Genomic DNA, 26,811 nt, shown 5'->3' on the forward strand with positions numbered 1-26,811 from the left:
TTAAAGCAAGGACCGCATCTCTTTTGTTCACACTATATCCCCAATACTTGGCACCAATTAGGTGTTCAGCATATACATGTTGAATAACTGAATGAATGAATGGCAGCCTTTTTGTTTCAAGGTTTATTAACAGTGACCCATCCTTTTGGGCTTCTCTTTGCCCCAGCTCCCAACCCTAATCAACCTCCCACCCTAGGGCTTCACTGTAGTTTCTGAATGTTGAAGGTGGGGTAGGATAAACTTGGAGATCATTCAAATTTGTGCCTTCCAGGGACTTCCCTGGCAGTCCAGTGGTTAAGACTTCATGCTTCCACTGCAGGGGGATGCCAGTTTGATCCCTGGTTGGGGAACTAAGATCCCGCATACCGAGTTGTGTGACCAAAAAAAAAAAAAAAGTTTGCCTTCCAAATCTTTTTACTGTTAATGCATAAAACAATTCTTTTCAAACCCCAAATCTCTCACAGAACCCCTACATATCAAATACATAAAGCAGGAATTGCCCTTCTTGAGGGAAACTATGTGAGGCTTACAGTTCTGAGAAACAGTTTGACATTCATTGTTCTGCTTATTTCAGTTACTTCATGGTACAGGTGAGTCAGCGGAAGCTGAGAGCGGCGCCATGACCTGCCTCTTTTCTGAGCCGGATGCTGTCTCGGGAGCTCTTGGCCCTGTGCTCCTTCCACAGCACCAGACTGGACTCTGTAGTCTTTCCAGCCAGGGCAGACATGCCCCAGCACTGTCTGCCACGGGGAGAGCTTGGGTCTTTGATTACCTACCCCTCAGACTGCTGTCCCAGAGTCATGTGAGGGGCTGGCTGGGGGGTAGACTTGAAGTGCAGGGAGTTTGGGTGGGGAAGCCAGGTGTCTGTGTCGGAAGGCCATTGGGGCTCGGGGGCTGGGGGCTGGAGGGTTGAGAAGGGCTGCCCAGGCCTGCGCTGGTCTCTCCCTTCCTCAGGATGAGGCTGCTCAGCTCCTGGAGTAGCTGCTCCTCCAGGGACCCATGTGTCTGGGGGCTGCTCTTGGAAGGGGGGCCCGGAGGGGGCTCAGGCGGCCTCTCCTCCCAGCCCTGGGGGCCTGCTTTGGACAGAAGATATTGATCAAAGGACCTCTGGCTGGGGAGGGGGGTCTCCGGCTTGGCTGTCCACTCCCGTGGGGTAGAGAAGGAGGTGGAGATATCCTCAGTCAGCTCGGGGAAGGCTCCAACTTCCTCATACACCGGCTCCTCATACACAGGCTCCTCCAGATCTTCCTGCTCCTCCACAGACCCCTGGGATGACTTCATTGGCTGGGTGAGAATGGGGTAACCAGAGGCAGGCACAGAGTTAGAGTTCCCAGATTATTAATCACTAATATTTATTGAGCTCTTCCTCTTGACCAGATGCTGCAAAAATACTTTTGCATTTATGATGTCAAAAACAGCCCTGTATGATGGATACACTTCAGGTGAGTGAGCTGAGGTACGGAGGAGTTAAGTAAGTTGCCCAGGACCACACAGTAAGTAAATGGTGGAGCTGAGGCTTGAACCCAGGTCTGTCTGACTCCAAAATGCATTTACTTAACCACTTCCTTCTACTTCTCAAATCCTGTGACGACTTCCCCCTTTCTTCACTGCATCCTACCATCCCTTGTTTTCCTCATTCCTTCAGGTCGCAACACTCTGTCCATCCGCACACACACTCACGGATGGCCTGCATCAGACAAATAGACAGCACATGGGCTCCAGCAGCACAGAGCACAGGGCTAACAGGCACAGAACTGGAGCAGGCACAGTACTCACAAAGAACATGGACAGGGTCCTCCGGTTGTGAAGTCGCCGCTGGGCACAGGTAGGGTGGGGAGGCAAGGAGGGAGAGACACAGAGACACAGTGAGGCCTGGCAGCAGGAACTGCAGGTGGAGAGTTGGGGCACAGAGAAGGCAGAGGGAGCACCAGGCTGGCAGACATGCCATTTCCTCCTGCAGTGTGGCCAGGACATGGGCAGGGACCCCGAGGCGTTGGGCAGGCTAGGGGAACCTCACCAGGGTCTGATTGGCAGACAGGAGAGTGGCCCCACTGTCATCCCCACGGATGGGCAGCAAAGGCATGGTGCCAAACTTCTGACGGGCGAGGTCAGAGGAGGAATGGCGTCGTAAGACCACTGGCTGCTGGTCATCGTGCTGGAGAGAGGGCGCGGGGAGGCACCGGTGGGCATGGGAGGTGCTGAGGGTAGGGCTGGGTCCACAGACCTGGCTCTCAGCTCCCTCCTTCCCCTTACCTGGGCTTTGAGGATGCTGGTGGTCCAGTCCCACATCTCGTCCTCGTCTGTGCAGGACAGGTAGCTGGGGGTGATCAGAGTGGGATCACCAGGAGGGAAGGGGTCACAACTAGAGGGGTGGAGGATAGGAAAGGCCGGAGGACAGGGAGCCTAGCTGGGAGGTACTCACAGGTGCATCTTCTCCAGGATCAATGTGAAGCCCCACCTGAGAAGCAAAGGAGACCAGTGATGGGTGATCAGAAAGGCCAGAGGGTTGGTGGCATGAAGGCTGTAGAAGGGTGGACTGGGGGAAAAAACTCACGGGGTGGGAGGCTTGAACTTTTTGCGGATTCCAAGGTAGACCTTGGCATCTTCCAAAGGCCACTCTCGTTCCGGTTTAGAGCTCTGACAACATAAAAGCCGGCAGTGAGGTTGAGAGGTGAGAGAGAAGGATCATGGTTAAGGAGGTCAAGAAACCATGGAAGCACTGGAGTTGTGTGAAGTCAAAGGGTCACAGAGGTCAAAAGGCCAGGCAAGCACTGAGACTGATGGAAAAATGGGCTGGGGAGTGACAGGATCGAGCAGTCAGGGCTCCTCACACATAGCCATCCAGCCTCCCTCCACACTCGCCCAGGGCCCACCTTCTTCTCCTTGAGCAGCAGCAGGCAGCGGCCACGCAGCAGAAAGAACCTCTCCTGGAAGCGGTTTCCCAGCAAGCGGGGTGGCTCCTCCCGACACCGCAGCAGCCCCACTCGTGGGCTCTCACGCCGGACACCTGGGCACAGAGGGGCAGGGCAGGGCTAGGTGGAGGGTCCCTGGGAGAGGCCGGAGGTGGGGGGGCTGGTGCTGGGCTGAAGGAGGCTCACCTGTGAAGAGGCAGCCAGCATGGGCCAGAGAAACTTTTCTCAGGAGCAGGGAGGCTGAGCAGGGCTCTGGGAGCTGGCACCATTGGAGGGCCTGCTCAAGGACCCTTTCCTTGGGGTGCAGCGGCCGCTCTAGGGGGCAAGGTGAGGGTAGGTGTCAACCAGATATCCATCCACAGCCTGGCGCCCCCTCCTCCTTGCCCACCAGTCACTCATTGATTTGTCCAGCCAGCCACAGAAGTAAATTAGCACTGACTGTGCCAGGCACGGGGCTGCCCTGGGGATACAGTAGGGAGCTTAAAACACCCGGCCTGCCTTCACAAAGCCCACAGCCTGGCAAGGCAGCAGAGAGTAACAGGTAAGTAAACGAGGTAAAGACAAACCATTATTCTGAAGGAAACAATAAAAACCTGAGAGAGAGAAACAGAGGAGCTACTGAGATAGGGTGACCAGGCAAAGCCTTTCAGAGGAAGCATTTGAAGATGAGACACAGAGCCTGGAGGATTGGGAAGAACAAGCCATGCGGAGATGGAGGAAGAAGACTCCAGGGACGACTAAATGCAGCACCAAAGGCCCTGAGTTAGGAAAGATGTGCTTGAGGAACTTAACAGCCAGCGTGGCTGAAGCAAGGAAAACACGTCATTTGAGGTGAAATCTGAAAAATAAGTGAGTGCCAGATATTCAGAGTCTTGTGGGCTAGAATAAAGGGTTTGAATTTTATTTTAAGTGAAATGGGAAGCCATTGGAAGGTTTTAACCACGGGAATGGCATGATGTGATTTATGCTTGAACATGCTCATTGACTGCTGTGTAGAAAATGGATTGTTGGAAGGCAAGAAGGGACACTGGCCAGCTGTGCCCTTTATAGAGCTCTACATTTTCGTGGTCAGTGTTGGGTTACAGAAAGATCATGGTGACTTCAACTAAAGTGGTAGCAATGGAGATGTAGAAGTGATATATTTAGAAAGATACATTTAGACTCAGGAGGACTAGTTAGCCAGTAGGTATGAAGATTAAGGAACAGAAGGAGTCCCAGAGGACTCCCAAGTCTCTGGCCTTGATAACTGGTGAATGCTGATTCAATGACTGAGTCAGGAAAACTAGGAAATGGTTTGGGCTTTGTGTCAGGGGAGGGGGTTGGGAATTGAGTTCGGTCTTAGAATTTTTTATTCACTCTTTTTTTTGGTTGTACATGTGGCATGTGGGACCACTGGTTCCCCAACCAGAGATCAAACCTCCATCCCTCTAGTGGAAGTGTGGAGTCTTATCCACTGGACTGCCAGGAAGTACTGGTCTTAGGTGTTTAAAATATGAGATGTTAGAAGATGTACAAGTGGAGGTGTCAAGCAGGCAGCTGGCTATGTGAGTCTGGAGCTCAGAGGAGGGGTCTGGACCACACATACACATTTGGGGCCAGCTTATTAGTGGCATTTAGAGCCGCAGAAATGGATGAGCTCACCCAAGGAAACACACAGAGAAAGGAAGAGGGTCGAGGATTGAGCCCCAAGTCCCTCCAGCATTTGAAGCCTGGGCAAAGTAGAAAGAGACGCCACCTTTGAGGTGAAAAACCAAGGGTCTTTGGGGCCCACGAAAGACAAGAGAACAGGGAGTATTGAGAAAGGGTGAGTAGGGACTTCTCTGGTGGTCCAGTGGCTGAGACTCCGCACTTCCGATGCAGGGGGTCCGGGTTCTATCCCTGGTCAGGGAATAGATCCCGCATGCCACAACTAAAAATCCCACTTGATGCAACTAAGACATGGCACAGCCAAACAAATAAATAAATACAAAAAGCAAAAAAAAAAAGAAAGACCGAGAGGACAGCTGCACATCTGGTAACCCAGAAGTCTTGGTGACTTTCACCCCAAACGCACGTGCACATGCGCTGTCATACGCACCAAGCTCCCCGTGCTCTCGAATCTCAAATGTCACCCACAAGTCCGTCCCAGCTGCTGTCCCCCGAATCTCCAATACTTGGTTGGTCAGCTCCTCAGCAGTCAGTGTTGGGGACACCTGGGGTCAGGGCACAAGCAGAGGACCCATGCGGGTCAGGCCACTGCCCCTGCTCCCCGCCACCCTCTCATCTCCTCTCCTGTCCCCTCAGGACTCACCTTCAGGGTGACACAGTTGTCTGGGAGCTGCTGCTCTATGAAGACCTCCATGATGAGGTCTCCAGCCTGGGACAGCTGAGGGGAGGAGTAAAGAAATGAGGAGGACACAGACAGTACAAAGAATCAAGGTCAGAGGACCCCTTAGGTTGTCTCATGAGTGCTTCCCCCAAAGAGGCCTCCTCTGAACCCTCATCCCAAACGTCCCTCAGGCCCTTTAAAGAGAAGACACTCCAGGCATGGTGGCACTGTGTACAGTAGCGCTTGAGAAGACAGGTTGGAGTCTGGGTTCCAACTGAATAAGTGACCCTTCAAACCTCAGTTCCTTTGAAAAAATGGGACCACCTACCTCCTAGAGTTGTGTGGCACTAAAGTGAGATTACAGGTGCTTGGAATATAATTTGTCCCCAGATGTTAGCTACAGCATTTATTCTTCTTCTCACCTCTTTGTCTAACTTAGCTAACCCTTCTTTGGATCTCCACACCTGAAACTGAAGTGTTCCTGCCACCCTTTTGTAATGAAGAACCCTCAGGGTAGAATAAATGGAACATATCCTAAACCAACGGCCCCTCCCCAAGGTGCTCCTCTCCTTGGGTTTCCTATGGCCCAGAAGCTGAAGGTCACCTTCCTATCTCGATGTCCCCTCCTGGCCCACTCAGGAGTCTAGGCTCAGGACAAGTTACCTGCACATCCTTCCAGGTGGTGATAAGACTGACCTCCAAGTCAATCTGGGCTACCTGGTCAGGGTCGATCTATGGAAGAGCCAAAACAGTATGTGTGTGTATCTGTGTCTGTGTGTGTGCGCGTTAGCGGGAGGCTGCCGGGGAAAGGGTTAAGCCCGGAGATATGTGCAAGACCAGAGCCCCTGGAGGAGAGGGGGAGAGGCCAGAAGAGCTGAGAGCTAAGGGGCAAGGATGTTAGGAGTGCAGTTACAGGAGACGGGGCCCAGGGACCTGGGACAGAGTTCCTGGTGCAGTGGGCCTTTAGAGGGCGAGGTTAGGGGTTTGTTGGGATGAGCAGGATCCAGCGTCCAAGGAGAGGGGCCGTGGGTCAGGGGTCGGGAAAGCTTACATCGAAGACAGAGATGTAGCCGTCAATGAGCTCCTGCAGCACTCGCACCTCGTGCTCCCCCCGCCCATCTGTCTGGAACACGCTGGGCGCGAACAGCAGTGCCAGGTTTCGCGTGCACATCTGGTTCAGAGAAGCACACTTCTGCACCCTGTGGAGGGGTGTGCGCGTCACGGGTAGTTACAGCAGTCATTCGGCAAAGACTTACTGAGTGCCTGCTATATGCCTGGGCTAAGCACTTGGGCTATAGCAGTGAGTTAGACACAACCCTGCCCTCAAGGAGCTCCCAGTCTAGGGGAGAACCAGACATATATAGGGGTCAGCAAACTTTTTATGTAAGTTTATAGATAGTAATTATTTTAGGGTTTCATGCTGTACCATCAGTCACAACCCCTCAACTCTGCTCTGGTCATGTGAAAGGAACCATGGGATATATATAGAAGAATGGGTATGACTTTACATTTTATGTACAAAACTTTATTTACAAAAATAAGCAATGAGCTGGATTTGGCCCAGAGGCCATAATTGTCCAGTCTGTAATCAGTACCATACAACAGGCTCATCCTAGAATCATTTAAAAAATCTGTCTCTCCCAATAGACTGGTAAAGGTAGACCTGCATCTTATTCCTCTTTGTGTCTCCAACATCTAATCCTTTGCTGACATAGAATGTTAAATAAAACAAAATAATGTTGATTGTTCACCATTTCTGAATGCTTACCACATATATGCCAGGTGCTGTAGTAAGAAGTTTATGATGAGTATGTCATTTAAATCTCATATAACCTATGAGGTGGATGGTGGTGGTGATGATTTAGTGGCTGAGTCATGTCCGACTCTTTGCGACCCCCTGGACTGTAGTCCACCAGGCTCCTCTGTCCATGGGATTTCCAGGCAAGAACACTGGAGTGTGCTGCCCTGCCCTACTACAGGGAATCTTCCCAGACCAGGGATTGAACCCTGGTCTCCTGCATTGGCAGGAGGATTCTTTACCACTGAGCCATCAGGGAAGCCCATGAGGTGGATGCTGTACCTTATACCATCTTCCTGTTACAAATGAGGAAACTGAGGCTCAAAGAAAACAGATAATTTATCCAAAGTCATGCGCTAGAATAGTGGAGTCAGATTGAGGCCTAAGTCTGTCTGACCCCAAAGTCCATCCTGTGAACCTTTATGCTGTTACACCTTCACTGAACAATTGTCTATGGGATGGATATGTGAATCTAAGTGAGGGACTGGACAGAGGTGACGAAGGGTCGGGGGGGAGCCTGCAGGGGTCTGGCTGTACTGACCGATAGAGATGCCCAATGAGGGTGGCCAGTGTGCGGCGGTTGACCCGTGGCAGGCAGCCAATCACTTCTTTGTATTTCTCTAGGCGCTGGTTCTTCTGGGGCAGCTCTGGGGATGTGATGGGCAAGGGGTGGAGAGGGTCAGGGAAAGAAGATCAGAGGGATTTTTAGAGAAACAAACCCAGGATGGATGTGTGTCTGCCCCTTCCCACCTTTCCCTGGCTGAGTCCCTGGGCGATCGGCCAACTGTGCCAGGAGTGTTGGGGCGGGAGCTGCCCGATCCCACAAGGGAGCCTCAGTGATTCTGGGAGAGTCTCAGTTGCCCGTGAGGCTCTTAGGAGTACCTACCAGCAGCCTCCCTCCAGCGAGGCAGCAACCGTGCAGAGGTCACAGGATCATCAAGCTCTCGAAAGAAGCGTTTGAGTGTGTCGGTGACATCTTCCACAAAGTGCTCCCCTGGTCGGAGCTTCACAGACCGGGCATCCCGCCGGAACTCAGCCAGCAGCTTCAGGCTGCGGGCACGGGCACCCCCTTTCCGGTATATGCCCTCCAGCCGGAGCCCTGTGAACAGCCAGCATCTCAGCTCACCACTGCCCAAGACCGGCTATCACTCACCCAGTGCCCTATCTGTGACCCACCCCCTGCCTTCCTGTAAGTGGCTATTGGGGGTAGGAGGGTCAGACAGAAATCAGCCTCTCTGGTCTTGCTTCTCAGGTCCCTACTCCAGCCCTCACCTTCAGAAGGCCCATCCCTAACCATGCCATCACACTGCAGCTCCCTTCTGTCCTCACCACTTTGATCTTTAAATAGCACTCTATGAAATCATATCACACTCAGGACATGTTATTCACAGGTTTTGAATTTATGAATTCATCTACCTGCTAAAATGTATTTGGAACCCCCAAATCTACCTGTGGCACTCTGCAGTCACCTGTGAACATGCGCAAATGGAGAAAATTTTCAGTTGCCTGATGAACATTTTCCCAGCTAAGGCCTCAAGCGGTAAACAAGTGCCATACTAATGGTATATTTAGAGCCACATATTTTTGCATTCTTGTACTTCTTTTGTGGGGGGGAATTTCACTGTTTAAAATGGCCCCCAATGTAGGGCTGAAGTGCTGTCTAGTGTTCTAAGTACCAGAAGGCCTTGTGGAGAAAACACGTGTGTCAGATAAGCTTTGTTCAGGCATGAGTTATAGTATTGCTGGCAGCAAGTTCAAAGTTAATGAATCAGCTGTATAGTAAATAAAGTGTCTTTAAAGCAGACTCATGGATACAGAAAACAAACTAGTGGTGATCAGTATGAAGAGGGAATGGGGAGGAGCAGTATACTATTAGGTATAAAATAAACTGTAAGAATATATTGTATAACAGGGAAAATGGCAAATATTTTAGAATAACTATAAATGGAGTACAATCTTCAAAAATAGTGAATCAGTATGTTGTACCCCTATAATTTATCAAATATTTTAACATCAACCATGCTTCAATAAAAAAATAATAAAATAAAAAAATTTTAAAGATGAAAGCTCGGACCTACACTCAGTATCTTATAATAACCTATAATGGAAAAGAATCTGAAAAAGAATATAGGTATTATATATTTATACACACACACACACACACACACACACACACACATATAACTGAATTACTTTATCATACACCTAAAACTAACACAACATTGTGAATTAATTATAATTCAATTTAAAAAGAGAGGAAAAGAAGATGAAAACTGAAAAAAATTGTAAGTGTCTTTAAACAGAAGCACACATAAAACAAAGTTACATGATGAAAATATGACCAGAATTTCCCAGGAACTTAACCCTATATTTCCACTGGGGCGACAGTTCAGCATTCATTGATCCAGTGATTCAGTGACTTTATAACTGCCATGAATCATGAGAACTGAGTGTATTTGTGTTCTTAATTATTACCCATCGTTCCCACCAGTCTCTGAGCTTCACGGAACCTTCCTCATTCACTGCCCCATCTGCCGTGGCTGGCACAGGGGAGCAGCTCGATAAGTATGTGTTGAATGAAGAGTGGCAGTGCAAGATCTGTGGAGCAGCAGGGAAGAACACCCACACTTTCTCCAGGGCTTTTCACTGGGCCTCTGACTTCAATCCTCCTAGGAACACGTGTGAGGCTGAGAAGTGGAAGGGGTCTAGTAAGTTTGGGGAGTCAGTACATGAGGCTACTGCAGAGGTGTGGAGGATGTCTTTAACCACTGACTACCCACTGTCTGTGTAGTAAGCACAACTATTTGTAGGCACATGGATGTGCCTTTTCCCCCTTTACTGTCCTCCTTAGTTTTCTGAGAATTTTCTTCTCAAGAGTCCAGCCTTCTAAAGAGGGTTTGCTGGGGGAAAAGAATCAATTCGATCCTTACTCGGTAAAAAGAAAAAAGCAGAGGCCAAAAACTCACAAAGAATTCTGGGAACTCCTTGCATAGTTCATCCTTTATGGCTGGAAAACCCTCCCACACAGAATAATTCTACTCAGACCCTCAAAGATTTTGCTGCTCAGCTTGGCTCTTGCCTAATAGCTGCGCTCTCTCTGTTCTCCATAGCTCTGCATCTCCAGTCACATCTGAGGGCCCCCCACCTTCCATGCCCACGCCCCAATAAGAGTGGCTATGGAACACTTCAGTTCAGTTCATTTCAGTTGCTCAGTCGTGTGTGGCTCTGCGACCCCATGGACTGCAGCACGCAAGGCCTCCCTGTCCATCACCAACTCCCGGAGTTTACTCAAACTCATGTCCCTTGAGTCGGTAATGCCATCCAACAATCTCATCCTCTGTCATCCCCTTCTCCTCCCACCTTCAATCTTTCCCAGCATCAGGGTCTTTTCCAATGAGTCAGTTCTTCACATCAGGTGGCCAAAGTATTGGAGTTTCAGCTTCAGCATCAGTCCTTCCAATGAATATTCAGGATTGATTTCCTTTAGGATGGACTGGTTGGATCTCCTTGCAGTCCAAGGGACTCTCAAGAGTCTTCTCCACCACCACAATTCAAAAGCGTCAATTCTTCGGCACTCAGCTTTCTTTATAGTCCAACTCTCACATCCATATATGACTACTGGAAAAACCATAGCTTTGAGTAGATGGACCTTTGTTGGCAAAGTATGTCTGCTTTTTAACATGCTGTCTAGGTTAGGGCATAAGTTTTCTTCCAAGGAGCAAGCGTCTTCTAATTTCATAGCTGCAGTCACCATCTGCAGTGATTTTGGAGACCCAAAGAATAAAGTCTCTCACTGTTTCCACTGTTTCCCCATTATTTGCCATGAAGTGATGCGACCAGATGCCATGATCTTAGTTTTCTGAATGTTGAGCTTTAAGCCAACTTTTTCACTCTCCTCTTCCACTTTCATCAAGAGGCTCTTTAGTTCTTCTTCACTTTCTGCCATAAGGGTGGTGTCACCTGCATATCTGAGGTTAGTGATATTTCTCCCAGCAATCTTGATTCCAGCTTATGCTTCATACAGCCCAGTGTTTCTCATGATGTACTCTGCATATAAGTTAAATAAGCAGGGTGACAATATGCAGCCTTGACGTGCTCCTTTTCCTATTTGGAACTAGTCATTTGTTCCATGTCCAGTTCTAACTGTTGCGGTGGTGTCACCTGCATATCTGAGGTTAGTGATATTTCTCCCAGCAATCTTGATTCCAGCTTATGCTTCATACAGCCCAGTGTTTCTCATGATGTACTCTGCATATAAGTTAAATAAGCAGGGTGACAATATGCAGCCTTGACGTGCTCCTTTTCCTATTTGGAACTAGTCATTTGTTCCATGTCCAGTTCTAACTGTTGCTTCCTGACCTGAATACAGATTTCTCAAGAGGCAGGTCAGGTGGTCTGGTATTCCCATCTCTTTCAGAATTTTCCACAGTTTATTGTGATCCACACAGTCAAAGGCTTTGGCATAGTCACTAAGGCAGAAATAGATGTTTTTCTGGAACTCTCTTGATTTTTCAATGATCCAGCGGATGTTGGCAATTTGATCTCTGGTTCCTCTGCCTTTTCTAAAACCAGCTTGAACATCTGGAAGTTCACGGTTCACGTTTGTTGAAGCCTGACTTGGAGAATTTTGAGCATTACTTTACTAGTGTGTGAGATGAGTACAATTGTGCGGTAGTTTGGACATTCTTTGGCATTGCCTTTTTTTGGGACTGGAATGAAAACTGACCTTTTCCAATCCTGTGGCCACTGCTAAATTTTCCAAATTTGCTGGCATATTGATTGCAGCACTTTCACAGCATCATCTTTTAGGATTTGAAATAGCTCAACTGGAATTCCATCACCTTCACTAGCTTTGTTCATAGTGATGCTTCCTAAGGCCCACTTGACTTCACATTTCAGGATATCTGGCTCTAGGTGAGTGATCACACCATCGTGATTATCTGGGTCATGAAGATCTTTTTAGTACAGTTCTTCTGTGTATTCTTGCCACCTCTTCTTAATATCTTCTGCTTCTGTTAGGTCCATACCATTTCTGTCCTTTATTGAGCCCATCTTTGCATGAAAATTCTATTTTTTTCCCTCTATTTCTTTGCACTGATCACTGAGGAAGACTTTCTTATCTCTGCTTGCTATTCTTTGGAACTCTGCATTCAAATGGGTATATCTTTCCTTTTCTCCTTTGCTTTTCGCTTCTCTTCTTTTCACACCTATTTGTAAGGCCTCCTAGGACAGTCATTTTGCTTTTTTGCATTTCTTTTTCTTGGGAATGGTCTTGATCCCTGTCTTCTATACAATGTCATGAACCTCCATCCATAGTTCATCAGGCACTCTGTATATCAGATCTAGTCCCTTAAATCTATTTCTCAATTAACCACCTATAAGTCCTGAATGCTTCACATGTGCTCTCTCACTATTACCACTATCCTGGAACATGAGACTATGAGGACCCCCATTTTTTTTCTTTTTATTTTTTGGCCACACCATGTGGCCTGTGGGATCTTCCTCGACCAGGGATCGAACCTGTGCCCCTTGCATTGCGAACGTGGAGTCTTAACCACTGGAACTGCCAGGGAAGTCCAATAGCCCCATTTTATTTTTTTTAGTCTATTTTATTATTATTAAAGTTTTCAGCTGTACTGTGTGGCATGTGGGATGTTAGTGGCATGCGGGATCTTTGTCTTCTGACCAGGTGTTGAACCTGTGCCCCCTGCATTGGGAGTCTTGACTCCTAACCATTTAACCAGCAGGGAAGTCCTGGCCCACTTTAAGGATGAGGGAACTGAGATTCAGAAAGGCAGAGCAGCTTGTCACTGTCAGATTGCAGTCTCTGGAGGCAAAGTTTTTGAAGGCAAGTCACATGCACACATCTCCCTCCTCAATCCCATCTGACCTGCAGTGCCCATGTTCCCCATCCCTCACTAGCTCAGTGTCAGCCAGTACCCACTCACCATGCTGAGTGACAAAACTGATGCAGGCATCCACGATGATGGGGATGTCACCCCGGCTCATCTGCTGCTCCTGCAGCCCTGTGCCTCCCCCGCTGGCTGCCCCCCCAATGGCTGCGTTCCATGCTGAGAAGTCTAGCCGGCCCTCTGCCTGCAGATACAGTGTCCTGAGACCCGAGAGATCTGAGTCAGAGCCAGCTCCAGGGGAGTCCTCAGGCTAAGAGGCCCAGGAGCACAAGGATCAGACTTCCCAGAGACACCAGCAGGGGGCAGCAACACCCAACCCAGACAGGGCCCCTGACTAGGGAAGTGACTTTGAGGAAGTGGGCAGTGGTCCAGCAGGCCTGGTGGAAGGTGTGAGCTGTGCTCTAGGAAGGGCAGCCCAGAGTCAAGGACAGGGGCAAGACTTACCTTCCTGTCTCCACCAAAACCAAATGCTCTTTCTTGTCTGGGGTGTCAGCTGCTGAGACCACACCTGGGAGGAGAACCATGGAACATTATCATCATTGTCATCTTCATCATAGTAATTAATATTCATTAAGTATTTAAGGTATGTAGGTTCCATGCTAGGAGGTTTACAAACAATACTGCCTTAAACCTTATGAGTTACATACTATTATCCCCATTTTGGGTTCACACGGTAAAGAACCGCCAGCAATGAGGGACACCCGTTTCACCTAAACTCAGGGAGGTTAAGTGACATGGCTCAGATTACTTGTTATGGCAAAGCTGAGCTTGAACTCAAGTTTCTTGTCTCCAGATCTTTAAAACACTATCCTATACTGTTCCTCTTTTAGGAGGAAATGAGAATTCCTAGCCCGTTCTCTCAGTCCCCAACCAGCAAGTGACTCCAAAGAATGATAATACCAATAACATATATAACATATAACATTTATTGAATACCTGTAAGATGCCTCCTGCCAGGTTCTGTGATAAGTGTTTACATGCATTGCCTTATATGAAACTCATTACAACCCTATTATTGTACCTATTGTGAAGATGAGGCAACTGAAGCACAGAGAAGTTAAGTAACTTGTCTAAGGTCACACAGCCAGCAAGTGATGGAGATGTGGGGGGGTCTAAATCTGGGCAATTTGACTGTAGAGCTTCTGTCTGAATCCACTATTCCTGCTGTCTCCCATAGGGACCCCAGATACATGAAGGTCCACTACCCCCACCCCTCACAGCCACCCTTCATCCCTCTCCCCAGCCCTGCTCACTGATCTCTTGTAGCCGGCGCAGATGCACCATGTCCTCAGGGGCTGGGGGGCCAGGGCCTGACGCTGGGCACAGGAAGAGATGGTCTCCACGAAGAAGTCCGAACCCAGACATCCAGAGGCCAGGGGCCAGGGAGGCATGGGAGGGGGACCGCAGCCACAGGCGACCCAGCCGCAGCAGCCCAGGGCCCAACAGCTGGTGACAGCTCAGTGGGGAGAACCACTGTGAGGGGGAGGACAATGGGAAAGAGAAGGATAGGGAAAGAGACAGGGGGTGGGGAGAGAAGTAAGAGTGAGAGGGATAAGGGGAGGCAGAGGAGGACATGGAGAGAAAGCCAAGGAAAGAGGGGCGTGAAAGGGATGGGGAGAGAGTAAAGGAAAGACATACAGGAGACAGGAGATGGATGGAGAAAAACAAGAAAGAAATGCAGTTCAATTCGATTTGCTCCAGCCAACACAGAGAAGATGCCTGTGCGGCAGGCAGTGTTATACCCTTAATTGGGATGTAGGGAAAGACAGACTGGGTAGCTGCATGCAAGAGTCATGAGGCCCCGGGAAGTCCCACCCCCAGGGGGCCAGGCAGAGGCTTCACGGAGAAAGGGCTATTCGAGGTGTAATTCAAAGCAGTGCTTCTCAAGCTACTTGTGCTGATGGAACAGGGAATTTAAAATTTTTTTACCAATCTGTCACTAACCAACACTTTGATTAAAAAACAACAAAATGAATGACTAGAAAAGTGAAATGAAAAAAGAATGACATATAAAATATAAGCCTCCAATTTTTAAAAATTAGACTCCACACATAAAATTATTCTGTCACATTGCTATGAAAGATTCTAAATAGTGACTCTCAAGCTCTATACTTAACCTGTCATGGGCCGTAAGAGAATTCCTCGGCCAGGACCAGGTAACAGACCAACTTGGGGTAGCACTGCCTTAAAGGATTTTTGAAAAGTGCTGGCTCAGTGGTAAAGAACCCGCCTGCCAGTGTAAGAGACATGAGTTTGATCCCTGGGTAGGGAAGATCCCCTGGAGGAATAAATGGCAGCTCACTCCAGTATTCTTGCCTGGAAAATGGACAGAGGAGCCTGGCAGGCTACAGTCCATGGGTTCTCAAAAAAGTCAAACACGACTTAGCAAATAAACAACAAGAGATAATAAGAGGAGACTTGGAGGACCATATCAGAGCCCTTAGAGGATATGGAGACAGGTTATTGGTGTGAGGAGTTCTGAGTGGGGTCAGAAGCCAGAGCAGCGGAGCGTTTCCTACAGAGTAGTGTCAGATGCGAGCTGGTGAGGCCAGAGGAAGGCCCTTGAACCTTACCCAGAGCAAGTCACTGGCCACCTGTAGGGGAGTCGCTCAGAAAAGCAAGGCAGAGGAGGGCAGCCAGAAGGGGTCAGGGAGGAGCTGCAGGCTGCCAGAGCTCGTAACTTTCTAAGTTGTGGCAGGACAGGGAGGTGGCATGCCAGGGTGATGAGCTGAAGGTGGAGCAGGGCTTGGGGGAAAGCTGTTTAAGGATGGGAGCGATTATCACTGTCATCACCATTACTACTTCAACACCCACAGATAGAGGGCTTGCGGCTTGCCAGGCAGTGTGGGCCTCACGTGTCACTTAATCCTCAACCCTCGGGGGTAGATCTTTGACACCTACTCTACCCACATGGAAGAGTTCACACGTGGGAGTCGGAGGACTCAAATCCCAGGATATCTGACTCCAGGGCCTGAACCTTTAATGCCAGGGGCGGGGTGCAGGATGGAGAGCGAGTGGCTTGCCTGGGAATAGAGAAGCTGGGTTAGATGAAGGCAGCTTTACTGTGGACTTGGAGATCTGAGCCTGGGGGAGGGGGTGGGAGTCAGATGGCAGCCTCTCTGTGGGAAGAGCCCAGCACAGTGCAGTCTGGCCTGTGAGCTTTACAGACAGAGGCCTGACTTCCGTCCTGTGTGCGCTGCTGCCTTCTAGCTCTGTGACCTTGACTGAGTGGCTTCGTAACCTCTGAGTTCTTTAGGTGTGAAATATTGATAATCCTTACCTCTAAGTGTTGTTGTGAAAACTAAATGAGATATTGAGTGGGCAGCGTTTAACACAGGACCTGGCACAGAGTAAGCGCTCAGTCAACCTCAGCTGTTAGTGGCGGGGGTGGGAGTGGCTGCAGGAATAGGAGGGGACAGGATGGGGGCAGAGTGGGTACAGGGAACCCGAGAGCTGTAGGGGAGGGGTCTCAGCTGTGTCACCTTGCCCAGGGCACTGGTCCAGGCCTCCAGACTGTCAGCTCCATCTGTGCCAAAATGCTGAATTCTCCCCCCGGTGAGGATGAGCTCGAAGGAGAAGGGGAACCTGGAGAGATGAGGTCCGGGAGGGGGGACAGGGTGAGTGAGGGGGCTGGCAGGCTCAGGACCAGGAGGGGAAAAGGGAAGTTCAGGGAACAGGGTGGGTGTTACCTGTCGAGGTCACCTGGGTCAGTGGGTGGGGGGTTCACACCCAAACATACAACATCCTGGGGCTGGATGAGGTGGAGGGGTTCAGGGCTGCTTTCCGACACAAACATTTCCAGAGCCGCACCCAGGACACACCATAGTCGGGGGGGAGCTAAGAGGGAAAGTGGTGGTCAGCAGGCAGCAGACCTCTGTCCCCACTGTCAGAATTCCCATTTGCCAGATATCATTCTGTGCCAAGCCCTCTACCTATGTACAATCTCCTGTAGTCATCACAACTCTATGAGGGGAGTTTTACATTCACTCCTGTTTTGCAGATGGGGAAACTGAGGCTCAGAGTTGAAGTACTTGCCCAAGTCATGTGGGGAGAAAGCAGCAGAGCTGAGATTTGACCCCCGCAGTGTGACTTCAAAGTACAGCCTCTCAACCATCACCCAATGCTGCCCCTTCCCGCCCCTGCCATGGTCCCCGTGATCCCAGCACCCTCGTCCACTTCAGGGCATGTCCTATCCCAGTCCTCTCCTCCTTGTCCCTCTAGGGAACACTCCCAACCGTCCTGGCTTCTGCCCATCCCCTCCCGTCCCTTGGCTCCCCTCTCACCATCTCGGCCCCTGCGAGGAGGTGGGGGTCCAGCTTTGTTGCTGATGGGACCACAGTACAGGAAGCTGCTATAAGTGGCAGGCACCACCACCTCATTGTACACGCCAGGGGAGGGGTCTGCAAGGGAAAGGAGACGTGGTCACGTCAGGCCAGCGCAATGGAACGGCCTGACCCCCTTGGGGAAGTGCTTGAATCGAGGAAGACACTGGGACCCAATTCCATTGGCAGCATGGCCTAGTAGAGCCCAGTGGTGCTGGACTCCTCACCATCCAGATCAGAGAAGAAGGTGGCAGGCAGTGATGAGGCTTCTAAGCCAGCCCTTGCCCACTGCCTGTCCCCACCAGCCAGCGAATAACAAGTAAGCTCTGGGTGGAAGGCTCAGAGCAGGGGCCCTCCTGTAAGTGTCTTGGCCTCTGTGGCATGACTACTGGAGCCCAGCCTGTGTAAGATGACCATTTCTATGATCAGACTTCCTTTGGGCAGGTGAGACCTGACCTATGGGTTGACCCCGACAGGGATAGGCCAGCACTAACACCTCAAGCATCCAGATCCACTCCAGACAGTGGTCATTAGTGGTCATTTCAAATATCAAGAAATAGGGCCTAGAGGACTTGGAGAGTTGGGAAACTGCCCAAGTTGGGCCATTGTGATGGCCTAACTGAGAGGTAATTGGGGGCCCCCACCAGAAGAACCAAGGCACAGGTCAGGGCTGAGAATTCTTGCAGGGAGAGAGAGGAAGCCTTGTGGGGATCACCTGGGGGCGGGAGACTAGGGAAGCTGCCGTCGAGGGCTGAGGGGGTCCAGGGCTCCTCTCCCTCAAAAGCCTCGACACAGAGGAGCTGGGTCATGTTCTTCAGCAGGTTGGGTCCTGCCACAGCTGCGCACAGTGCCTACAGGGAGAAAAGGCCTCTGTCAACCCCAGGACACAACCTGGGAGTCCCGGGGACAGTGCTCCTGTCTCCAAAACAGCCCCCACTCCAAGCTTAGGCATGTCAACTCAGAGACCCATTAGCCCCAGCCTTCCCTCCTACCTGGAGAAGCTGGCTATGATCTGGATACTGAGGGTGGGGCTTCCGGAAGAGACCGAGCCGGTACTTCCGAGAGATGAACTCTCCCCGAGGGCCAGGGGGGGTATCTGGGTGCAGCCCCTCACCAGGGGGGAGTGACCCTGCCCAGAAGCGGTTGGCACGATCGTTTCCCAGGACAATGAACAACTGCAGGGTCACAGAGGGCAGAGGCAAAGTGACAGAAACTTGTATCCCCAGGCATTCCAATCCTGTCCCCAAGCTGGACCCAAGGCCTTTTCACACATGCTCCTTCCACCCCAGCCCACACTCCGAGACACACTTTTTCCCTCTGCAAATTTCTCACCTGCACTATCTCATTACTCCACACACTTGTGTCTAGCTTCAGGCTCTGCACCTTGGAGATCCCAGAACCCAGGGCCCGGTGCTGACCTGTTAGGGTGTGAAGGGCATGGGCACCCTGAGCCCTCCTGCCCCAAGCCCCTCCCCATTTCAGGTAAAGGCCCCGGCCCTTACCTGCGCACTGCTTGCAGATGACCACTCCCAGGTTGACCGCGGCCCAGTCTGGGCGGGAGGCGCCACAGTCCGCGCAGTGCCGGTTTGCCCGATTGGACCAGATCTTCTCAGCCACCTCGTAGTCAGACAGGGTCTCGGTTACTGCTTCCTGCAGAGCGGCCGCCCAGCTCTGCCGAGCCCCCCCAGACTCGGCTGTGAAGCTGAGGGGTGGACAGCCAGTCCGTGGGCCTGGACACCCACCCTCCTACCCGCCCCACCACCCGGGGCATTCCTGCAGCAGCCACCACAGCCATATGTGGGCCAGCCTAGCCCCTCCTGACATCCTTGACCCTGTTCACTAGACTCCTGTTGGGACACACCCACTGACATCCTAAGGAGAAAGCCTTGGGGCCTCTGCACCCCAGTGTCCCCCCCTCAATGTCTCTCCCCCGGCCTTGCCTCCTGCCAGTCTGGGCCCCACCTGAAGCAGCGATGTGGTGTGAGCAGGTCGAAGCTGCGACTCTTGGTCTCCCGCACACTGCAGCCTTGTAGTTCAATGAAGCAGATCCCGATGCCCAGAGAGAAGGCCTGGCAGAGTCAGGGCGGGGGGTGGTGGGCAGGCACAGTGAGGTCCGAGTGGGCTAGGTCAGGCCCCTCGGCCCTGGCCCGGCCCTCCTCACCTGCTCACTCTTGTACAGGGCCAGCTCTCCGGGGCTCAACGCAGCAAACACCTTGGCCTTATGCCCACGCAGCTCCAGCATGCCCGTGCGGAGGGGTCGAGGTGGCTGCGGGGGCCGGGGGTGGCCCAGGAGGCGCTGCTCCTTCAAGCAGGACTGCAGCGTGGAGCACCACATGTCCCGCTGAGCTGGTGGGGGACGGGCAAGCAGGTAAAGTGGGCTGTGAGCTCACCTGGCCTCCCCAGCCCTGCTCTGAACCCGGGGGGCCCTGGCCCTCACCCTCACTCTCTGTGCGGAACACGAACACCCTCTGGCCGGTGATGACCTGGAACTTGTTATCCTTGCTGCTGCGGGTCATCTCGATGGCCGTCAGAGGGATCACGCCCTTGGGGAAGGGGTCCTGGAGGGACAGACAGCCCATTGGCCCGTGGGGACAGGAACCCAGCCATGTGCGCTGACCCCCGGGGCCAGCACCAGCATTTAATGAGATTCAGCACTCATTCCGCAAGCAGTGGGGTACAGCTGCTGACCGCGCTCCTTTTGACCCCTGACATCAGTCACGTGGTGCCTGCCTCCCCATCACAGGGGAATCGGCCTTCCAATCCTGAGCCTCTCTCAGCTCTCCCTCTCCCTCTCCCCAGGCCCCATGAAGCACCTCCCAGAGCTACCTTATCACTGCCAAAGTACATCAGACTCCTCCCGTTGAACTGCACAAAGCGCCTCTGAAAGACGTAGTTTCTGGGGAAGGGAGAGGCTGAGATCAATAACTGGTGGAGGCTGCACCCCAGGGGTCCTAGGATCTGGGAGCACTTGAGACCCAACCTCCAGCACCAGCCAGCCTCCCGTGCCCCGCTCCCCTTCCCAGCAGCCCCACCCCTGAGGGGAGAGCTTGTCTAGCCAGCCACTGAGCAGGGGCGTGGGGCGGTCTGCCGTGGAGGAGAAGCTGGCATAGGGTGAAATGAGGTCATCGTTGGTCTCTGTGTCCAGGGTGGGCAGGGAGAGGGTGGAGTCCCCGGGCAGCTCAAGGCTGGCATAACCAGCATCCTCACGTGCCTCCAGATCTGGCCTGCTGAGCCTTGTGGGGGCCAAGACAGAGGGAGACACACTTTAGAGCCAGTTCCCTGGACAGCCCCACCCACAGCACCTAGTGGAATGCCCGGCAGGTACCAGATCTGCTTTTTAAACAGGGGAACAGAGAGGCTGAGAACCCAAAATACAAGCATGGATCTTCTTCCCAGGGCACACTCGGACTTTTCATTTGAAAAATGTCAGTCCTTTGCATCTGCCATTAGTATTACTTGGTGGAAAAGTTGAGGAATAACTACACAGATGACTTTCTGCCATAGCTGCCTATCTCATCAATAAGTCTAGTTGGTTCTTTCTCCAAAAAGTTCTTGCTTTTATCTCCCTGGACCAAGTTCCCAATAGCTCTCACCGAGATGAAGGGAATCATCTAACCAGTCACTTGCTTCCATTCTCGCCCTTCCACCAGTCATTCTCCCACTAAGGATGCAAATAAGATCATTTCACGCACCTGCAGGAACCTCTACAATGACTTCCCATCAACACTTAGGATAAATCGAAATTCCTTATCAGTGGATGCAAGACTGTGTACAGAGAGACCCAGGTCAACTCTTACGACCTCCTCCTGCATCGCCTTCCCCTTGCTCACTACAGTCCAGCCACATTCTCTTCCCTAGTTCAGAGTCTTTGCCATACTGTTCCCTCTGCCTGGAACATACTTCCCTAGGCTGCTTCTTTCCATCCTTCAGATATTCCTTCCCAGAAAGTCCTCTATTATTCTGTCACTTTCCAGTGGTTCCTTACCTCAGCTGTACAAATCACTTGAGAAACTTAAACATATCTGCATATGAACCCCAAGTGCATGCATGATTGCTCAGTCATGTCCAGCTAGCTCCTTGTGACCTCATGGACTAGAGCCCACCAGCCTCCTCTGTCCATGGGATTTTCCAGGCAAGAATACTGGCATGGATTGTCATTTCCTACTCCAGGGGATCTTCCTGACCCAGGGATTGAACCCGAGTCTCCTGCATTGGCAGGTGGATTCTTTACCACTGAGCTACCGGGGAAGCCCTGTGTGAGCCCCATGCCAGACACTTAAATTTGAGTCATTGGAAACAAGGCCCAGGCATCTGTCATTTTCAAAGTTCCCCAGGCTGCAGTGTAGCTCGGGTTAAGAACCTCCACTCTACCCTACCTGTTTCCTACTTCACTGAGAAACTGAAGCAACCAGAGGATAATCCCTGCAGACTCCCAGCGCCGCATCTGCCCCATTCCACATACATACCGTTTTCCTCCTGGTACTATGATAAACACCCCTGTCTAAAGCTGATCTGTTCTCTGGGCACTTGGTTCCAGTCCTCTCACCTACACAAGGACATAACTCCGGACTTTGTCCCTTTTCTCTTTCCTGTATCCGCTAGTTTTCCCTCTCTATCAGATCATCCCTATTCACCTACGAATATACACAGCATTCCATGCTATTAAAACCCCTTTCTTGACTCCGCTTCCACTATCAATAACCACTCAAACTCTCTGCTCTTCTTTGCAGAAAAACTCCTCAAAAATGTTGTCTTCATATTTCCAGTTCCTCTCCTTTGCCCTCTCTTGAGCCCATACAGATCAAGCCTTCACTCCCAGCACCTGTCAAGGTCCCGAGTAACCTCCGTGTCACCAACTCCAGAGGTCAATTCTCAGTGCTCATCTTACCCAACCTCTCAGTAGCATTGGATACATCTGACCTGACCTCTTCCTCCTCCTTATATCTTTTCTTCAGTTAGCTCCTGTAGCATAAGCTTCTCCTGATTTTCCTTCTACTTCACTAAGTGTTTCTTTTCAGCCTTTTTTGCTGATTCTTCCTCTTATCCCCAATCTCTCGATCCTGGAGTATGCCAGGACCTTATCTTGGTCCTCTGCTTTACCTACACTCACTTACAGCTACATACACCCATCTAAATGCTGACAACACACAAACCTAGATCTCCTGTTCAGACCTCTCCCCCAACCTCCAGACTTGTATATCCAATGGCCTATTTGCCACTTCTTCTTGGGCATATATTACACACCTCAAGTTCAACACATCAAAACCTGAACTCCGAATCTGCCTTATTCCTGCATTATGCACAGTCTTCCCCATTTCAGACCACAGCAACTCCATGAACTTTCAGTTGCTCAGAAGAGCGCTGTCAAACTGTCTTTGAAATTTGGTTGTTTTATAGTTTCAGCACAGCTCACACCAGACTAGCCACATTTCAAGCGTTCAGCAGTCACACGTGGTTACTGGCTACCACACCGGACAGTGCAGGCTCAGACGGAAACCCCTGAAGTCTTTCTTGACTCCTCTTTTTCTGTTACACTTCAATTTACTAGGACAGTTTGTCTTCAAAATATAACCCAAACCAACCACTCCTCACCCTTTCCACTCTCATAGCAGTAGCCTGAGATTTCTCACCTAGATCACAGTAAGAACCTCCAAACTAGTCTCTCTGCTTCTGCTTTGGCCCCTACAGATCACTGCCAACACAGCAACCATAGGGATTCTTAAAATGTAAGTCAAAAAAAAAAAAAAGTAAGTCAAAACCCTTCCAATAGCTCGCTTCCCATTTCACTTAAGAGTAAAAGCGAAAGTCCCAATATGGCTCCTTTTGCCTCTCTGACGGCGTCTGCCCAAACTCTTCCCAGCCTGGCCCTCTCTGTCCCAGCCCTGCTGACCTTGTCATTGCTACTGGATCCCCTGGTTACACGGCCTTCTTAAAGTCTCTATTCTGGCCACTCTTCCCACATGCAGCATTCTTCTCCTAGAAGAGGGCTAACTCCCTCACTTCTTTCAAGTTTTAGCTCAAATATCATCTTCTTAACACTCTGGCAACTCTTAGTGAAAAAACTGCAGTCCTTTCTTCCCTCACCCCTTCCAGCCATCTTACGCTGTTCAATTTTTTTTCATGGCACTTACTACCTTTTACTGGAGGAGGGCATGGCAACCCACTCCAGTATTCTTGCCTGGAGAATTCCATGGACCAAGGAACCTGGCGGGCTACATGGGGTCGCAAAGAGTCGGACACAACTGAGCAACTAGCACTTTCACTTTCACTATTACCTTTCAACATAGGTATAACTAATTTATTACATCTATTGTTAATTGACTAATTTCCCACAAGGGCAGGGATTTCTGATCTATCCCAAGTATCTACAACAATATCTGACATTCAATAGGTGCTCAAAAAGATTGTTAAATGAAAGAATGAAAGGCACTTCTCCATATTTTAAGTCATATATCCATTTCTTTATCTACCTGTTTTATTTCCTATCTGTCCCCACTGAGTCACAGGCTGCCTAATGGGAGACTGGGTCTGTCTGTTCATATTCATATTCATATTCATTCTGAATCTCAATAACCCAGTTGGCACACAGTGGATGCTCAACACACATTTGATGACCAATGGGAAACACAGCTGCCACCAGCTCAACCTGCTCCTTTTCCTGCCATCATCACTCTATGGACCACTCACCTGTGTTCAGCCCTTTCCTGACAGACACCTCTGCCTTCTCTTCTGTCAGGGGCCCCTGGGACCCCCACAGGCTGGACACCATAGTACAGGCAACCAGGGTCCATGATGTGCACTGCCAGGTGGAGAAACGGGGCAGACAGGGAAGAGGTCAGGTGAGAGTCCTGAAAGGCAACCTTTCCCCCAACCCATGATAGCCAACCTACCTGTGCCCGTTGTGGGCCTGAGGGCAGGGGTGGGGGCAGCTGTCTGAGAGCCATCTGGGGCCCTAGGGAGAGAGGTCTAGCGGTCATTCAGGGAGCGAGAAGGAAGGACAAGTCCTCCCGTCCTGCTCCTCCCTGCCCCCAGCGTTGGATCCCCAGGGAGCCGACCCCACTCACATGTCCTGAGCTGTCTGGGCCCCGCCTCTTAAGTCCAAGCCAAAGTAGATGGCATTGGGCATCATCTCCACAGTATTTGAGGCCGACGGCTGCTCGGAGGAGGACCTCGGAGGGACAGTAGGGGACCTCGGACTCAGGCTGGGCTCTGGGCTCTTGGATGCCTCTGGTCTCCAGACGGCTGGACTCAACCCAGGCCTCTGGGTGGTGGCAGAGCCACCAAGTCCACCAAATACTGTCCTGGGCTTAGGCACAGGCTTGGTGGGCTGGGCTGGGGGTGCTGGGCTGGGCGAAGGCTCCATGGCACTTTCGGGCTGGGGATCCGGGGGGCCCTCGGCAGTGCCTGCCTGCAGCAGGCGCAGGATGCGCTTCCGGTGCCCCGTGGCGTTGACGCCCAGCTGCCTCAGCTCCCCGTGGCCCAGGCCACGGGCCGCACCCGCCGTAGCCAGACCCTGCTGCCGGAACGCGTCTGCATACTGCTCCAGGTGCACCGAGGCCAGCCACACAGCGATGTCCAGGTCCTGAGGGGCAGCCATGGGGGCTCAGGCCATTGCTGGGGGAGGGGTAGGGTGAAGGGAGGGCTCAGGCTGAGACTCCCCCTCCCTGTCCCAACGTCTGAGGCTTGGACAGAGGCCACCAGACTCCTGTCTTCTTCCAGAGAAAAACGACCAGAAGCCTGTGATCCGGGGGCAGAGCCAACCCCAAACATTGGAAAGGGCCTCCCCATTGTAGGAGCACCCCTTCATTTGCAGAGGAGGAAACTGAGGCCAAGGAGGGGAGGAGGCTTGCTCCAGGCTCCGGGCAAGTTGGCTTCTTGGTGAGAATGTTGGCCCCTTAGCTCCCACCCACACAGTGTCTGGGTCAAAGCTCTGCATACACTCAAGTCAGCAAGCCTGGGACAAGATGCCAGAACCCTGCAGGGGTGGGGATGACAGGGGCTGGTGGGGAGGAGGGGCCCACGATGAAGCTGCTGTGGCACAGAGCTGTGACAGAGGAGAGGGGAGGAGGCGAGGGGAGATGCACCTCCCACTCCCACTGCTTCCAGAGCTGAGTACAGGCTCCGGCCATCCTAATCCTGGTGGTTCCCAGTTCCTCCTCCCCTTCCACCTATTGTCTCTGCTCAGACTTCCTTCCTGTCCCTCCAGCTCTGGCCGCCCCCACATCCTGCCTGCCTTGGTCAGGCTGTCCAGATAGCTCTAGGCAGTACCAATATCTGGGCAGAGGCCACTTGGGGAGCGAGGATGGGGCAGAGAACTAACTGGGCCAGAGAGATGAGGGACCGGAGATACACCAGGGTCTCCACTCAGCACCCACCTACAGCATCTTCTCCCATATGTGTGCACAAACTGGAACACCCACCCTGCAGGAACTCACACTGTGAAATGACAACCCCCTACCTCTGCTTTCTCCAAGCCTTCCTTCACTCTGTCCATGCCTTTGGACTCAGGTCTCTGAGGTTCTGTCCGATTCCACCACCCTGACGTGGACCCTGATCTAGTTAGTACCTAGACCTCTTTGGATCCTGTCTCCGTGAGTTTTCTGTCTACCCTGTCCCTGTCCCCACCCCATTCATCTCCATCTCTACGTCTAAATCCATCTCCGTCCCCTTCCTTGTTTTGCTGTCATTAAGCCTCTCCTTGCCTCTGTCTCCATTTCAACTAGATCTTCAGTTTTCTCTCTCTCTGGCCAACTCTGACTCTTAGGTTTCTGTCTCTGCCCGTACTTCTCTCTCCCAGTTTCTCTCCTGTGGGGTCCTTCTTACCAGGACTGCCTCTCGCCCCAGCATCAGTTCTGGCCTCTCTCCGCCTCTCTACGGCGGACGGAGCCCCCTCCCCAAGCTAGGGCCCGGGTGCTGCACCACCCGTCCTGACTCAGAGTCCAGTTTCCCGGTGACTCAGGCCCGACTCGAGGGCACGGGACTGAACTAGGAGGTGAGCGGGGCAGGAGTGCGGCGGGTGGGGGGCAGGGGGGGGGGGGCGGGCCGGGCAGCGCAGGGCAGCTCCGGCGGCGACGAGGGAGGGGGCAAGGAGGGAGGGGGCCGAGGCCGGCAACCGGAGGGAGGGGCTGATCGCGGCGGGGAGGGGGAGAGGGGAGGGCCGCGGGCGCGGAGTGGGGCCAGGGATCCCACAGAGGCCCTCGAGGTGATGGGGAGGAGTCTGGGAGGCAGGAGCCGGGGGGCGCGGGGTCCTCACCTCACTGCGCGGCCGCCGTCCGCTCCCCGGTACCCACCCGCCGCGCCGTCCGAGGCTCCGGGTCGCCGCTCCGGCCCCGCCTCCCCTCAGCCCTCCCCCGACGGAGCCCCGCCCCGTCCCGCTCGTCGGTTCCCTCCGCGGGGGCCCCGGCCACTCCTTGTGCAAGCGGCGGTCTTCAAAAGGTCTGGGCTCCTTACCCAACCGCTGTGCTTATCTCGCGGCCTAACCAGCTCAGCCCCTTTAGGGGCCCAGAAAGGGGGGGGGGGGGGGGGGGGGGGACCGGAACAGGTTGGAGGCCAAGTCAGC

At 52.0% G+C, this 26,811-nt stretch overlaps 1 protein-coding gene across 3 annotated transcripts; it reads right to left on the reverse strand.

Moving 5' to 3' along the window:
- Positions 1-396: 396 nt before the first annotated feature.
- On the reverse strand, positions 397-26,605 carry ARAP3 (ArfGAP with RhoGAP domain, ankyrin repeat and PH domain 3). 3 transcript variants are annotated; one of them, XM_070465538.1, is made up of 33 exons: positions 26,506-26,605; positions 24,317-24,866; positions 24,143-24,204; positions 23,940-24,051; positions 20,285-20,485; positions 20,079-20,148; positions 19,690-19,810; positions 19,414-19,598; positions 19,215-19,321; positions 18,755-18,954; positions 18,585-18,670; positions 18,245-18,427; positions 17,968-18,103; positions 17,214-17,330; positions 16,620-16,767; positions 16,413-16,515; positions 14,184-14,403; positions 13,375-13,438; positions 12,967-13,130; positions 7,905-8,117; positions 7,560-7,665; positions 6,272-6,419; positions 5,884-5,952; positions 5,203-5,277; positions 4,990-5,104; positions 3,099-3,227; positions 2,874-3,007; positions 2,555-2,637; positions 2,423-2,458; positions 2,254-2,317; positions 2,018-2,155; positions 1,777-1,815; positions 397-1,284 (listed from the first exon to the last, which is right to left on the reverse strand). In XM_070465538.1, the coding sequence occupies exons 2-33, from the start codon at positions 24,847-24,849 to the stop codon at positions 799-801; spliced, it is 4,647 nt and encodes a 1,548-aa protein (XP_070321639.1). In that variant the 5' UTR covers positions 24,850-24,866; positions 26,506-26,605; the 3' UTR covers positions 397-798. The 3 variants fall into 3 exon arrangements, with proteins under 3 accessions (XP_070321639.1, XP_020758533.1, XP_020758534.1); XM_020902874.2 differs by lacking the exon at positions 26,506-26,605 and adding an exon at positions 26,076-26,215; XM_020902875.2 differs by lacking the exon at positions 1,777-1,815.
- Between the last annotated feature and the right edge of the window lie 206 nt (positions 26,606-26,811).

Source organism: Odocoileus virginianus, chromosome 3, assembly GCF_023699985.2.
Source record: "Odocoileus virginianus isolate 20LAN1187 ecotype Illinois chromosome 3, Ovbor_1.2, whole genome shotgun sequence".
Taxonomy (NCBI): Eukaryota; Metazoa; Chordata; class Mammalia; order Artiodactyla; family Cervidae; genus Odocoileus; species Odocoileus virginianus.

Excerpts from the sequence above, each read along its gene's own strand:
- ARAP3 (XM_070465538.1), bottom strand. The coding sequence starts at position 24,849 with ATGGCTGCCCCTCAGGACCTGGACATCGCTGTGTGGCTGGCCTCGGTG. Across the intron at positions 2,459-2,554 it reads AAGTTCAAGCCTCCCACCCC|GTGGGGCTTCACATTGATCC; the intron begins GTGAGTTTTTTC and ends TTTGCTTCTCAG. Across the intron at positions 2,318-2,422 it reads ATCCTGGAGAAGATGCACCT|CTACCTGTCCTGCACAGACG; the intron begins GTGAGTACCTCC and ends GATCACCCCCAG.